At 50.7% G+C, this 14,296-nt stretch overlaps 1 protein-coding gene across 1 annotated transcript in view; it reads right to left on the bottom strand.

The window, feature by feature from the left end:
* Tmem63c (transmembrane protein 63C) overlaps window positions 1–14,296 on the bottom strand; it is a 58,920-nt gene that overhangs the window by 11,242 nt on the left and 33,382 nt on the right. Inside the window, exons 6-15 of the mRNA XM_050152505.1 lie at window positions 13,358–13,500; window positions 12,089–12,137; window positions 9,921–10,029; window positions 7,698–7,771; window positions 7,022–7,102; window positions 6,794–6,917; window positions 6,031–6,164; window positions 3,257–3,379; window positions 2,689–2,842; window positions 1,081–1,187 (exon numbers count right to left, since the gene is read on the bottom strand). Coding sequence (XP_050008462.1) covers window positions 1,081–1,187; window positions 2,689–2,842; window positions 3,257–3,379; window positions 6,031–6,164; window positions 6,794–6,917; window positions 7,022–7,102; window positions 7,698–7,771; window positions 9,921–10,029; window positions 12,089–12,137; window positions 13,358–13,500 — 1,098 coding nt within the window. The remainder of the gene's footprint in view (window positions 1–1,080; window positions 1,188–2,688; window positions 2,843–3,256; window positions 3,380–6,030; window positions 6,165–6,793; window positions 6,918–7,021; window positions 7,103–7,697; window positions 7,772–9,920; window positions 10,030–12,088; window positions 12,138–13,357; window positions 13,501–14,296) is intronic.

Consider the following 14,296-nt stretch of genomic DNA (forward strand, 5'->3'; position numbering starts at 1 on the left):
AATAATCACCAAAGATCTGAGCTGGACACGGTGGCGCATGTCTTTACCCTAGCACTGGGAACCAGAGGCTGGAAGATCTCTCAGAGTTCAAGGCCAGCCTCGTCTACCTACAGAGCAAGTTCCAGGACAGCCAGGGCTATCTACATAGACAGACCCTGTACCAACAAAACAAAGCAGATAAAGAAAGAATCAAAGATCTAACCACATAAGACAGCGAGCAGAAGAGGGAGGGGCAAACAGCCTACTGGACCGGGAAACTGTTTTATGGTCCAGCCCAACGGCCTCTTGACAGAGTACTGTGAGCTGTGCTGTTGTCTGGGAACAGCAGGGACGAACAGTATGATCAACTAGTAATGTCTGTCCTCAGCAAGGAAGGAAACAAAAAAAAAAGCCATATATTTGACATCTCTGCATCAAGACACGTATGGTACCAATGCTATTCAAATCTCTGGAGAATTTCAGCAATTTATATGAGCCTTGCCCTTAACTATAGGAACAGGCCAGTAAGGATTTCTATCAGTAACCCACGGCTTACCACTTGGTAGAGTGGCAGGACTTTGGGATGTAGAAAATCACTTTTGAGATCCATTGCAGACATTGGGCCAAAGGTAGACTCTTTACTCAGCATACGGCTAATATAATCTACCCAGTTACCTACCACCATAGAGGCATTAGCATTAATAAACGGAAAATCTCTTGAATTTGGAAACATTGGTTCTGTAGGAGCCAACTACACGCAACATTGTTGCCGAGGCTCTGCAGATGAACCTTCAGAATCCCCAGCGCTGGTGCCTACAGCTCTGTCCGCTCCATGTAGGTTGTCGGCAGAGAGGACAGCCTCAGCAGGGCTTGGTTTGGGCCTCACTCCTCTTAGCCGGTAACCCTTCATCAAGGGTTACCAAGGCCAGCAGCCAGGAGAAAACCCAGGACCTCTGGTCTTTTGAGATCAAATTTCAAAAGCATCACTTGTCAGTCTTCGCCCTTAGACTAGATAGAAGGCCCCAAGTGCCAGGCAGATAGGAAAGGGGCAGAGGACAGGGGCAAGAGCCACGAGGGGAAGGAGAGGAAGCCCCAGCTCACCTGGTCCAGTGGGCCTCTAGGAAGGCAGAGAAGTAGACCATCAGAGGCATTATCACCGTGAAGGCCCAGAGCATAACAGAGGGGAAGAACTGGGTCACAACGGGGCTCTGGAGGGGAAGGAAGCAAGGGAGGGCAGGAGAGGCATCAGCACAAAAAGCCCCTTCTCCCCGCAGGCTGCCCTGGTTCTCCCCTAGCCATGCCTCTCCACCTTCGGCCCCATCAGGAATAAGCTTGCTTTTCTGAGGCTACAGAATAGGTCAGACCTTTCTTTTCTTTCTTCTTTCTTTCTTTCTTTCTTTCTTTCTTTCTTTCTTTCTTTCTTTCCTTCCTTCCTTCCTTCCTTCTCTTTCTCTCTCTCTCTTTCTTTTTTCCTTTGTTTTTTTTTGGTTGTTGTTTTTCTCTTNTCTTTCTTTCTTCCTTTTTTTTTTTTTTTTTTTGAAATAGAGTTTCTCTGTGTAGCTATGAAGCCTGTCCTGGGACTTGTTCTGTAGCCCAGGCTGGCCTTGAACTCACAGAGATGCCCAAGTGCCTTCCTAGCCAGAAGTTCACCTAGGTGGAGAAGGCAGAAGCTCACACCTCAAGATCAAGTTAAGTCCACAAGGGGCTTCTATGCCCGGGAAAAGCAGCCTGAGGTTTCTTTAGTGACTACCCTACAGCCAGGGCCAGTCATGTTTCATGACTCAGGGATAACATTGCATGAACTATGATGTGTGAATATGGGGGCAACATGGGAAAGGCCGGGAAGGAGTAACGCCTAGGAGAGCAGGCATATGGCCTGGGTCTCTTACAGATTTGAGACAGACACAAAAGCAGTATGGCCATACACATGTGTGCATGTGTATGTGTGTGTCTGTGTCTATGTATATGTCTGTGTATTCGTGTGCACGTGAGTGTTTATACACGTGTCTCTGTGTTTGTGTGCATGTGTGTGGCTCTGCATATATGTCTGTGTATGTGTGCATACGTACATGTATGTGTGGGGTCGGGGGAGTGGACGTATCTCACTGGGAATAAGAGAAGGGATGCTATAGGTGGAGAAGCTTTCTGGTTTATCAGAGCAGCATGAAGGGCACAGGACTTGAAGAACTGGGCCAGTGTTCCCCGATGCTGCCTTTTAAGCGGAAAGCATCCTCTAACCTGAGGAAGAGCTCTGACGGGTCCAAGGCTCCAGGCACTCGGAGGGGAAGGAGGCCGATGCAATGCTGAAGGTCCTGCTTTCCTTCCAAAGGCTGTGTTGGGCTCATCTTACTCTTTCTTGCCCCCTACTCTTACTAGGAGCTAAGGAAGCCTGGTGATAACAGAGCTGCTGCTGCCTGCTGTACCCTCCAGACCCCTACCTGGCTTAAAGTGACCCCATCTATCAGGACCCCCTAAGCCCGAATTCTCTGGACCACCCACCCTCTGACTCACGCCGAGACTGACCTACAGCTCCTCTCCTCGCCCTTTCCTCTCCAGCCTGTCCCTGAGAGGGGCAATGGCCCACGTCCATCCTACTTAGAACTCAGGGCACTTCGCTCTGCCCGTGACACCACCCGACCTCCACGTGCTGTAGCCAGGAAATTCTAGAACCCCGTCCCAGCCCAGGCCTGGCCTGAGCAGAGGAGGCACCTGCAAATTCTCGATGGGGCGGGTGACGTTGTACATGTCGATGGTGTTGATGATGATGGCGGGCGTGGTGAGGAAGAAGAACAGGAAGAAGAGGAAGGTGTTGATTGCAATAAAGCGAGTCCACCAATTGAAGCGGCGGATGGATAGGTGTTTCCTGGGGGCGGGGGGAACAAGAGGGGCACATTTAGGCCGAGAGAGATTACACAGAGAGGGGGCAGGGACAGGGGAGAGAAAGCAATACTTTTTTCTATATGCTAACTGTGGTCCTGGTCCTATGTGCAGGGGCCGCTGGGATTTCTCCTTAGGGACCTCATTTGCAAAGGCCCAGACTACGTCTCAAAGGCTACAGTGAGACCTTTCCCCAAGGTTGGTTCCTTCCATGCATACGGTAAAGGTAGGTGTGTGGTGCTCAGGAAATCACACGGCAGAGTCCAGAGGGAGCTAGGTTCGGACAGTTCTGAGTCTAGCCCTCATGCACTCTTTGTTGGGCAATAAAGTAGAGAGAACAGGCCCCCTTCCTGTAGCCTTCGATCTCAGAGACAGAGGAAGGGACACAGAGGAAGCTTACCAGATGATGTCTTTGGGGTGCGGGGCATGAGCGACCCTCCAGTGGTAGTTTTTAACGATGGTCGTTACTGAGGACTGCTTGGGGTGCACGCCACAGCAGATGTACTTGTAATCCTCACGGATGCTACAGAGATGAACAAAGAGGAGACATAGGTCTGGGGTAGGAGGATGAACATCTCAGAGAACCATATACCATGACAGCCTCACCAATAGGGTTACTCCACTTCTTGGGGATTCTCAAAGCCTTTGTCTCCCAGGATCTTAGAAAGAGACAGTTCCTAAAACACAATAGTTGGGGCAGAGAGGTAGGGTATTGAAGGTGTCTAGACTAGCCAGGAAGAGGAGCAGGACCCAGGGTCCCCAGCTATTGCTCTCCCTTAGAAGCAGTAACAATATACAGATGAGCATCTTTTGGGGTTATAGGAAGGGGCTAGCATCATCGCAGGTCAGCACCAGTAACCCCAGGTTCCAGAGTTCTTTCTGTGGCCCTGGATCTACACTTGCTGGTGAGGAGCAGAACCTCAGCTGCCCAGATTCCTCAACTGAGATGCAATTGGAGAAGGTACATGTTGGTGCTAGAGCCCAGTCTTTGACCTTCTGACACATTCTGCGGTGATGAAGGCTCAGATCTCTGCCAACAGGTGATATTTTAAGAAATGAACAATCTTGCCCTGTCTAGGGGCACTGCTTTATACAAAACACAAGCACACATACACACAAATAATAATAATAACAACAGCAGCAACAATAATATGGTATCTATATGTCCCTTGCCAATTCACTGGGGAGTGCACAGAGCAGAAATCAGTAACCAAACTGGGCATATAAGAAGTTTGAGGGGCTGGGTGTGGCGGTACCTTTTATCTCATCACTCAGGAGGCAGAGATAGGCAGATCCCTGAGTTTGAGGCCAGCCTGGTCAACAGAGGGAGTTCCGGGCCAGCCAGGACAACACAGAGAACCTTTATCTCAAAGGACTAAAACAACAAAAAAGAAAAAGTAAAAGGGAGGAGAAGGTAGAGGAAGAGGAGAAGAAGAAATTGTTGTTGTTTTCTGTAGGATAATGCTCTTGTCCACTGTAAAGATTTGTCACCCATACCGGTTTAATAAAACAATTATTGGCCAGTAGTCAGGCAGGAAGTATAGGTGGGACAGCCAGGCTAGGAGAATTCTGGGAAGAGAAAAGGCAGAGACACAGTAGCAAGCCAGACACAGAGGAAGCAAAATGAAAATGCCTTACTGAGAAAAGGTACCAAGCCACATGGCTGAACATAGGTAAGAATTATGGGTTAATTTAAGTTGCAAGAGCTAATTAGTAATAAGCCTGAACAACAGGCCAAACAGTTTATAAATAATATAAGTCTCTATGTTTATTTGGGACTGAATGGTTGTGGGGCTGGGTGTGACAGAAACTTCCATGTACAGTTGGTTTTTGAGGGGATGGAGAGATGGCCTAATGATTAAGAACACTGGCTGCTCTTCCTGAGCACTCGGATTCAATTCCCAGCACCTACATGGCTGCTCATAACCCTCTGTAACTCTAGTCCCAGGTTTGATATCATCTGCTGGCAAGTACCAGGCAAGTAACTGGTGCACAGAAATTCATTCAGGCTAAACATCCACAAACATAAAATAAAATACAGTCTTTTTAAGAAAGAAGTCTGAGGGGTCTGGAGAGATGGCTCAGAGGTTAAGAACACTGGCTGTTCTTCCAGAGGTCCTGAGTTCGATTCCCAGCGACCATATGGTGGCTCACAACCATCTGTACTGAGATCTGGCGCTCTGCTCTGGTGTGCGAGCATACATCGAGGCAGAATGTTGTATACATAATAAATAAATAAATCTTTAAAAAAAGAAAAGAAAGAAGTCTGAGGATTCAAGTGACTTGGGAAATTATAGACTTTTGTCTGTGACTAAAATCTAGGCTGTCTGCCCCTTTGTAGGGTTGGATGGAAGAACACACTCTATATAGTACCCAGGCATTATAAGGTTCCCTCCAGGGAGAGGAGGGCCCCACAATCCTTTTGAGACCAATTCTGGAGTTCCTATACATTTAGTTTAGTACTAAAAATCCTTCTAGAACATTCTAAATTGAATGGAATTAATTCCTTGTTGAGATAGGATTATTAAAGGTCTGGACAGAAGAAAGAGTGAGCTTTCTGGGCAAGCCTACAGCAGAAGGGAAAAAAGGTTGCTAGGCGATGGCGGCTCATGTCTTTAATCCCAGCACTCGGGAGGCAGAGGCAGGCAGATCTCTGTGAGTTCAAAGCCAGCCTGGTCTACAGAGAAAGTTCTAGGAAGGCTTCAAAGCTACAGAAAAACCCTGCTTAAAAAAAAAGAAGAGGAAGAAGAAGAAGGGGAAGAAGAAAGGTCAAAATGGTTCTTGAAGGGAAGAAAAGTCAATGGTCTCTTGACTTTCTGACTTGTGGTAGGAGGGGGTGATGTATGTGGAATGGGGGGAAGTGGCTATCATTCTTGTCAAGACAGCACAGCCTGTGCTGATGGTGAAAACAGCTGAGGCCCACCAGAGAGATGGTATAGCCATGCTAGGGACAGCAACAAGAGCAGAGCGAGCAGCCAGGGGCAGACACTGCATCTGGAGGGAGTCTTGACCCCCTTTCCCTTAAGCTGGGTGGGGATAAGAATAGGGTCTGAGAAGCGGAGCCCACGAAGTTGAGGAAGGCTCAGAGCTGCCTGGGATTCCTGCCTCTTGTGTTGTCTAGGCTATCTGAGTTTGAACTCTGGTCATCTGAGGCTCGTGACATTCAGCACCCACCGCCTCACGGTCTTGGCATCCTGGAAGGTGACAAAGATCAGGTCAAGTCTCTTCAGCCGGACACGATTGAGCTCCGCATTGAACTCGTCGGTCAGCTGTTCCTCCAGCTCGCTGTAGTACTGCTCCGCATCTACCTGGGGCAAGAAGAGGCCCTCAGAGCTGGAGAGGTCAGGACCCAGGGGGCCTGGGTCAGCCCCGGGGTTCTCTCGTGCAGCAGCCCTTCGCCCCTGGAACAGCCACACGCTGACTCTCCAATCCACCCCCTGCCCTTAGATCTGGGGAGACACTGAGACAGTGTGGTTAGTGGAGGATGCTCCAGACCCGGAACCTCAGAAAGACAGTGTCTCAGAGGCTGGGCATTCTTCTTCTGGTCTGACTGAAACACAGGTCCAAGTGCCTAAGACCCGTCTACCCATAGCGGTCAGGGGACAAGGCAGATTCTGTTTCAACAGTTTCCACCCTTGGTGGCTTTGGAAGCCTGGTGCTTGGTCACCTACTGCAGGCTGCCGTGTTTCCTCTGGTCTATCTGTCTAGGACTAGAAGGCAGATAAGAGCAAAGCCTTCATGGTTGCCCTGGAAGGGAACCCAAGGAAGGATTGAGCTCCTCTTTATATCTGCAAGGATAGAGAGGAAGTGGGAAGCCAGGTTCTGGACCACTAGGCTAGACCTGATTGGGCCCTGGAGATGAGGACTTAGGTGAGGGACCAGCTTGGAGCCCCGCACTCCACCCATTCCCTGATGGTCTCAATACCCCGTCAGTTACCTCCTTGAAGCAGGTCCAGCACTTGCAGAAACACAGACGGGAGCATGGGTGAATCTTGATCATCACTTTCCCAGTCTTCTTAGCCTTGGCCGTGTAGTACAGCCTGCCCCGCATGGCATGGCGCCTGGCGTTGGTGGGAACATCCCCTGGTCAGTGATCAACAGAGAAAGCACTATCCTGTTCTTGCACCCCCGCCCCAAATGCCAGCAGGTTCCTTGGCAATCTCACCTTTGATCGTCCAGGTCAATCAGGTTCCTGACATCATAGCAGAAATGGACTCTGGTCACCACGCACCCAGGATAGGCCTCACTGCAGTCACAAATACAGAGGCTGAACCAGCCTGTGGGGCTGGTTAGTGTCACAGCCCATGGGGATGGGAGGCTTTACTGCCGGGGCTCCTGTCCCGGAATGACATCCATCCTTGCCCCTAAGGCTGAGCAGTCTTTGATGTTTAGACCCTAGTCATCTGGGACTCAACGGCACCCTTTACGAATTCAAAACAGGGTGTGGACATACTCCAAACACCAGGGGGCTAGGAAGGAGCTACTTTTGAGAGAGGAGCAGCATCTCTGGGTCCAGGGTCTTGAGGACACCCAAAACGCCTGGAGACACTGTACCTGAGATGGTTGGGAAGCCGGGTCTCCCTGGGCTGAGTAGCTGAAGCCACATGAAATAGTTAAATGGCCCTTTGGCCTCCCTGATGTCACACAAGGGCCTCTAGAACTCTGCTGCAGCCTTGGTGGCCCTCTCCTTTCTGAAAAGGTGATTCTGAGCTGAGTCCTGAGAGGACCACCATCAGGAATGTCTCCAGCCCCAGCACTCTGTGCCAGCTCACATTCCTATGAGAACCCATAGGAGATACTGGGAGGAGGTGGTACTCGACACAGCCCATGCTCCCACTTACTGGAAGTGTTTGCTGATGATCTCTGGATCCTGGATTTCCGTGGGGACGTAGGTGATCATCAGTGTCCTCGTGATCTGGGGTCGGGGGAGAAAAGGCTGTGCTTCTGCGAGATTGCTAGATATATGGGTCCTTAGTGACCGGGAGCTCCAGGAGAGCAAGCCTTCTGCTCCCACCAGGCTGCCTGTTTCCTAGAGACCCACTGCTAAGCAAGCTGCTGGCCAGCATCCTGTAGCCCCCAGATCAGCAAACCAGGCCTTGCTTAGTCTCTGTGCTCCAGCTGGGGACCCCCGCCAGACAGCTGAGGTCAGGAAGAGAGAACCAGAGCCAAGGTGAACGACCACATCTCCCCTACTGGAAAAGGTCATTTGTGCCCACTTGCAGCAACCCCATGGTGACTTTCAGTCTCATGGAATTGCCTACATTTCTAGTGTAAAACTTCACATGGCTGGAGAAACCCCTAGTATTCTATGGGTCTGGAGCTGGGAGCAAGTGTTATGGTCTCAATCTGGGATGTTTCCTAAAGGCCCAAGTGTTAAACACCTAAAGTCACGGGGAGAAGATGAAGACTTTGAAAGGAGGGTTAGTGAGTGGATAAGGAACCTTCTTTAGCCAATGGCCTTTTAATAAAGAACACCTTAGTATACCCTATTCGGAGTTAGAGTGGGATTATTTGATTTGCGTCCCCCGCCCCCGCCCCCAATCTGACGCGTTCCGCTTCAGTGAGTGGCCTTAGGAAGCCGTCAGTGTGCCTTCACAGGGCACTGTGGTAAGCCAAGCCCTCCTCTTCCTCTCTATTTGTTTCCCTGCCACCTTGAGGTGGGCAACTTCTCCTGTCACCTGCTCCTACCGTGATGCACTGCCTCACCACAGGCCCCAGAGCAACAGAGCCTACTGAGTACAGAATAAAACCAAAACCGTGAAGCAAAGCAAACTTTCCCTCTTTTTAGGTCGATTCCCTCAGGAACATGGTGACAGTAACGGAAAATCGACTAACGCAGCTTGCAAGGTTGAGGAGGACCTGGGGTGTCTTGACCCAACTTCCTATTTTGTTCTGCAGGGGAATAACATCTTCCTGATCCATCCCTTTCAAGATGACAGTCTGACAAACCATCACAAGAGATGAATACCCCAGCCTCAGCATCTGGTAACAATGAGCAATGAGTTGATGCCCCGGGTGTCCCAGCCTCCGTCCCTGGCTGGCCGAGTGCATGGGATCGCTTGGAGCATAGGGATCTACACTCTGGGGTAAGTTAAAGTCAATCTGTCATAGAACAGGTAGGCTCAAAGGAGAAGAGCCCCTTCTACTGGATGAAGAAGGATGAAGCCTTAGATGCTCATTCCCATGGCTGCCCCTCCCCACAGAGCACAGATAACCCAAAAGGCCATATCCTTTTCAGGGTCCTGGCCTAAGCAGCTGCCCACCTATGGCCCCTCAGCACCGAGCTCTGCACAGAAGAGGCTGTGGCCTACCTCAACCCTGAGCTTGCCTGAGTAGTCTTGAAGGTATGTCTAAGTCAAGAGATGAAGACTTGGGCTGGGGACATGGGCTCAATGGCTTATGGACACTTGCTGCCCCAAGCATGAGGACCTGAGTTCAGATTCCTAGCATCCAGGTAGAGAGCCAGGTGTGGCCAAGCCTGTCTGTGACCCCAGCACTGTGGGAGTCAGAGACAGGAGGATCACTGAGGCTTGCTGCCAGCTCACCTCACTCTAGGTTTGATTAGAGACCATGTCCCAAGAGAATAAGATGCAGAGTGACAGACCAGGACACCGAATGCTCTCTTTTGGACTCCATGTGAGCGAGTATACATACATGTGAGCATACACGGCATAACACACACACACATACACACACACACACATACACAAAGAAATAACAAAATAAAAAAGAAAGATGAAGTCTCCAAGTGCAGCCCTCAGCCAGGGAGTTGGCTAGGGGAATTATCCCCAACTGCTCACACCCCAGGCTAGGAAAATCCTAGGACACACATTCTAACCCAGCTCGCTAGGGCAGCAGAGGTAGAGGAGGGGAGGAAACATCAGCAGCTACTTACCATCCAGCACGAGGGGCTTCCATGGCTTAGCAGTGCAGGGGGAGTGGAGGGAAGGGCATGCAGGGGTAGGGCAAACAAGGGCTCGCTCCTGCTGGAGGGAGACCCCCCCCCCCCGAGAGTCAAGATGGCATTTTCGTAAAACTGGGGAGAGCATCCTTCACACACTCACCTTGAGGTTCTTCTTGGGCACAAACCCCAAACAGTGATGGCCCATGAAGGCGAAGTTGATGAGGAAGTACAGGAACGCGAAGAGACTGTGCAGCCACATGAGCTTACTCCTGCAAGGGAGTGGGAGGGGGTGGAGCACAAGACTCACGGGGCTGCAGGCCTCCAGAGCCCCACAGTGTTGCTATACCCCCATCATGCCATCAGCATCCCCAGACATCCCTCCCACCACGACAGCGTCCCCAGACTCACTCCCACTACAACAGGACTTCCAAAGGACCAGATCCAGGGTGGGACTAAGCTCTTGGTTGGTATCTTCTCGCCAGACCCTCAGAGGGATTCCCTGACCACCACTCCCCATTCCACCCATGGGGAAAGGAAGGACAGAGCAGTGGCTAACCTGCCTAAGGGTACTGGGAGAGGAACCACAGTTGCCCATCCCGCACCTCACAGATGCCCAGTAGGCTGAGGGAGGAGGGCTGGGTCATACGCAGCAAGAGGAAGGCTAGACAACCTCACTTCCCTGGAGTAGAGGGCTGGTGGTCACTGGGCTCTGCTTCTAGCCTCGCTTGCAGGTCCCAGGATGCTGTCTCAAGGCATCTGACCAGAGTTACTATTTGGAAGTTTGAGTGACATGGCAAGCCTGGTCTGCTTCTTCTGGGCTCAGAGCTTCTGCCCACCTAAACAGATGCCTAGCCACTCAGATTCTACATTAAAGAGCATCTCAGCACCGTGCAGTGGGGAGTCGTGTACACCGAAGGTCCCTGGTGCTCTATGGGACTCCACTTCTTGGGAAGGGACATGAGGCTCCTCAGAATGACTGGCTCAGGAGGTGCTGTTGGGGGCTCTGCTCCAGCTGGCAACTCTAGGGTGGGCAGAGCTGGCTGGTGGAGAAGGGGAGAGGATGCCACAGCTCCATGCTGCTGATCCAAGAGCTCTAGCAACGCTAGCCTGCTCTGAGGCCTATGGCAGGAGGTTAGAGATGTAAAGCAGGTAGGGGTGGGATAAGATGGACCCCACTTCTGCAGTTTGGTCAGGAAGTTGGCCAAGCCATTCAGAGAGCCTTAGGGTAGACAAGCAGGGCCGTATCTGGCTCAGCTCAGGTCTGAAGTGGCTACCAATCAGGTTGGCTGGTTCCTGACCTGAGAATGGGAAGGAACTCAGAGGATCTTGTCTTGTCCTAGGGTATGTATTTCCCATGCTTAAGGGCTACATCTGGAGCAAGGGTTTCCCCAGATGCAAAGCCAGCAGATGACCAGTAGATGGCAGGAGTGAGGCCTGGGTCCAGCACCTGATTCTTCTGTTGCTGACATCTGATGAGTCACTCCATTATTTGAGGGCCAACCTGAACCTGGGGCTGTCAAGGATACTGCATCTTGAATATACTCTCCTGCTGCCCTGCTACAGGGTCTCCTCAGGAGCAGAAGCACTATGTATGCCAACTAGTTTTATGTCAACTTGATACAAGCTAGAGTCATCAGAGAAGAGGGAACCTCAATTGAGAACACGCCTCTGTAAGATCCAGCTGTAGGGCATTTTCTTAATTAAATGGTTAATGATGGAGGGCCTATCCCATTGTGGGTGATGCCACCCCTGGGCTAGTGATCCTGGGTTTATAAGAAAGCAGGCTGAGCAGGCCATGATAAGCAAGCCAGTAAGCAGCACCCCTCCATGGCCTCAGCATCAGCACCTGACTCCAGGTTCCTGCCCTGCTTGAATATCTGTCTACCATGTTTCTAGTCCTCAGGAATGGCCAAGGTGGGTAGTTCCACTCATGAAATAGGGAAACCAAGGCATTAAGAATCCTTCCCCAGCTGGGTGGTGGTGGTGCACGCCTTTAATCCCAGCACTCGGCAGGCAGAGGCAGGTGGATCTCTGTGAGTTCGAGGCCAGCCTGGTCTACAGAGCTAGTTCCAGGACAGGCTCCAAAATCACAGAGAAACCCTGTCTCAAAAAACCAAAAAAAAAAAAAAAAAAGAAAAGAAAAAAAAAAAAAAGAATCCTTCTCCACTAGGCGAATACAAATTCTGGCATCCCACTCAGGACCTGGATCCCAAATAAACCTGCCTGCCTCATCAGCACCGAGCTACTCATGCCGGGTACCAATGCGTTAGCCTGTCTTTCCCCACCAGCGCCCAGTCAATAGAACGGGAGTGAGGATCAGGTACCTACTCTGTGGAGACATTAACAATGGTGGTCCGACCAAAGTGGCTATTCCAGTCTGAAAGAGAGAAGAAAGGGCCAACCTTGATCCTGGTCTCTATACTGCTCGGGGCAGTGATGGGGACAGAATTCAAGGTTCCTGAGCAAATGCCAAGGATCTAGAAATCCTTGCCTATATCTGCTTTTCCTTCTGGTCCCAGACTGTCCCCATCTACCAGCAAAAACACCATCCTCCTCGGTGGACCTGGCTTGGGCTCTAATCTGTGAGACCAAGCGTCTATAGGGAATCCCCCGAGCATGACTGGCTTGTAACAGACACATAGCAAACTAGTTTTGAGGGGACCAGATGGCTGTCTAGCCACCAGCAAACCGATAACATTAGCAGTGCTGGCTACAATCCCAACAAGAACCCAAACTCCAGAAAATTGGAGTTTAGACAATGGGACATTTTCTTATTGGAACCAGATAGATTCTTCTAGCCACGCATATTAATGTGTCTGTTCACACAGCTCCAGGCTCCATAGAACTTCTAAGATTCCCGCATTATCCTCGCCACATGCTAGCGCTTGGGGTGGAAATCTGGAATGTCAGGCACACTCCCTCTGGTGCTGCCATCTGGTGCATACTCAGTATGCTACGGTGGATTCACTCAGGTCTACCTCTGGCTGAGGAGAAACCCAGAAAACTGGGGAACGAGGGAAAACTGGTTGCTAACTGGACATCGAAGGGACCACTGGACGCCAGCCTTCCCTCAGCTCTGTTCCTCCCGCAGTTCTGAAGAAGACACGTTTGCTGTCCCCTGAGCTCCCACACAGTACCAGGTACTTGACATCCCTCCCTCTCTCCCTGTGTCTAAATAGTGAGGGAACAGATTTAGAAGGTAAAATACTGTGTGAGCTTGGGAGAAGGCGTTTTCAAGTAGATGTGGGCAAAAGCTGGGGAGCCAGGATCTTTCTGTCTCAGGAGTCAAGCTCACGTTCACGATGCTGCCTGTTACAACGAATGTGCACAGACGTCCTACCAGAAGAATTCTGCATGGACAGGGGTGTGTCCATCAGGGTACATGTCAGGAGATGGAGAGGTCAGAAGCCTCTCCAGGGAACCACACATCCTCCGACAGCACAGGGACATTTACAGACAGTTCCAGGCTGATCTGTGAGCTTGTCCTATCCCAGGCCCTGGATCAATCAAAGGCTGTATAGAGTCCCTGGTCTGCACATGAGGAAACTGCAATAGGGTTTGCCTACGGACACCAACAGCCCTCTGAGCGCTGCCTACCCAGAACAGTCCCAATGTAGTTAATAGGCAAAATGATGCCCAGGGAGGGGATGCAGAGGATGAGCACATAGATGATGAGGTGATACTGGAACATGATGTAGATGCGCGCATCATCGCCACACTTGCTGATCAGGTCCCGGTCCCTGCGAGAGACATAAACAGGAGAGAGTGTTCCTTGGGTACCAGGGTGACCACCGCTTCCCTGGGGATAGGTAGAGGAATCAGTAGCAAAAGGATCACCTTCTTCCTAAGTTTTAATCCTGGGGAAAATATCGCCCTGCTTCTCAGTGCCTCAAGCGTGCCTGAGAGCATGCCAGTGAACACAGGTGCACCAGAAAGGCCGTGCTATGGCCACACGAGGGACCCAGAGCCCGGAGAACTCATCAGGCAGCCTTTCAGTCCTTCTGTAAGCATTGCAGGCTTGTGGTGCTGGCAATGGGCAAATGGCTACTGATAACTCAGATGTGTCCCTTCAAGAAAGTTCTTTATTTTTCAGTTCCTTCAACTCAAAGGCAATGCTCCACACTGCCAGGCTGACCAAAGGGGAAGAGTAGGTGAGGGCAAAGATGTTGGGAGCTTTCCTCTGCAGGAACTGAGTCTATGCACTGGCCAGACATGCTGGACAACAGCTGGCCTTAGCTACTGAGGGTGAATGCATGCACACTCTATGAATTAGTAATTTCACTCTAGGTGCTATCCAACAGAGAGATGACATGCCTATCAAAAGATATGTATAACAATCTATAGAATCTATAGGTGCCTGATTTATAACCACCCTGCCTGTCTGGGTCTGATGCCAGTGCCAAGTGAAGTCTGCCACAGTGAGAGATGTTTTCTTGTCATCTCAGTCATTAGGAGATAGAGGCAGGAGGATTAGGGGTTCAAGGCTATCGTAAGCTACATGGCGAGTTCGAGGCCAGCCTGGACTATATGAGACTC

The sequence above is a fragment of the Alexandromys fortis genome, unplaced genomic scaffold, assembly GCF_014885135.2.
Source record: "Alexandromys fortis isolate MF-2015 unplaced genomic scaffold, M_Fortis_MF-2015_v1.1 scaffold_47, whole genome shotgun sequence".
Taxonomy (NCBI): domain Eukaryota; kingdom Metazoa; phylum Chordata; class Mammalia; order Rodentia; family Cricetidae; genus Alexandromys; species Alexandromys fortis.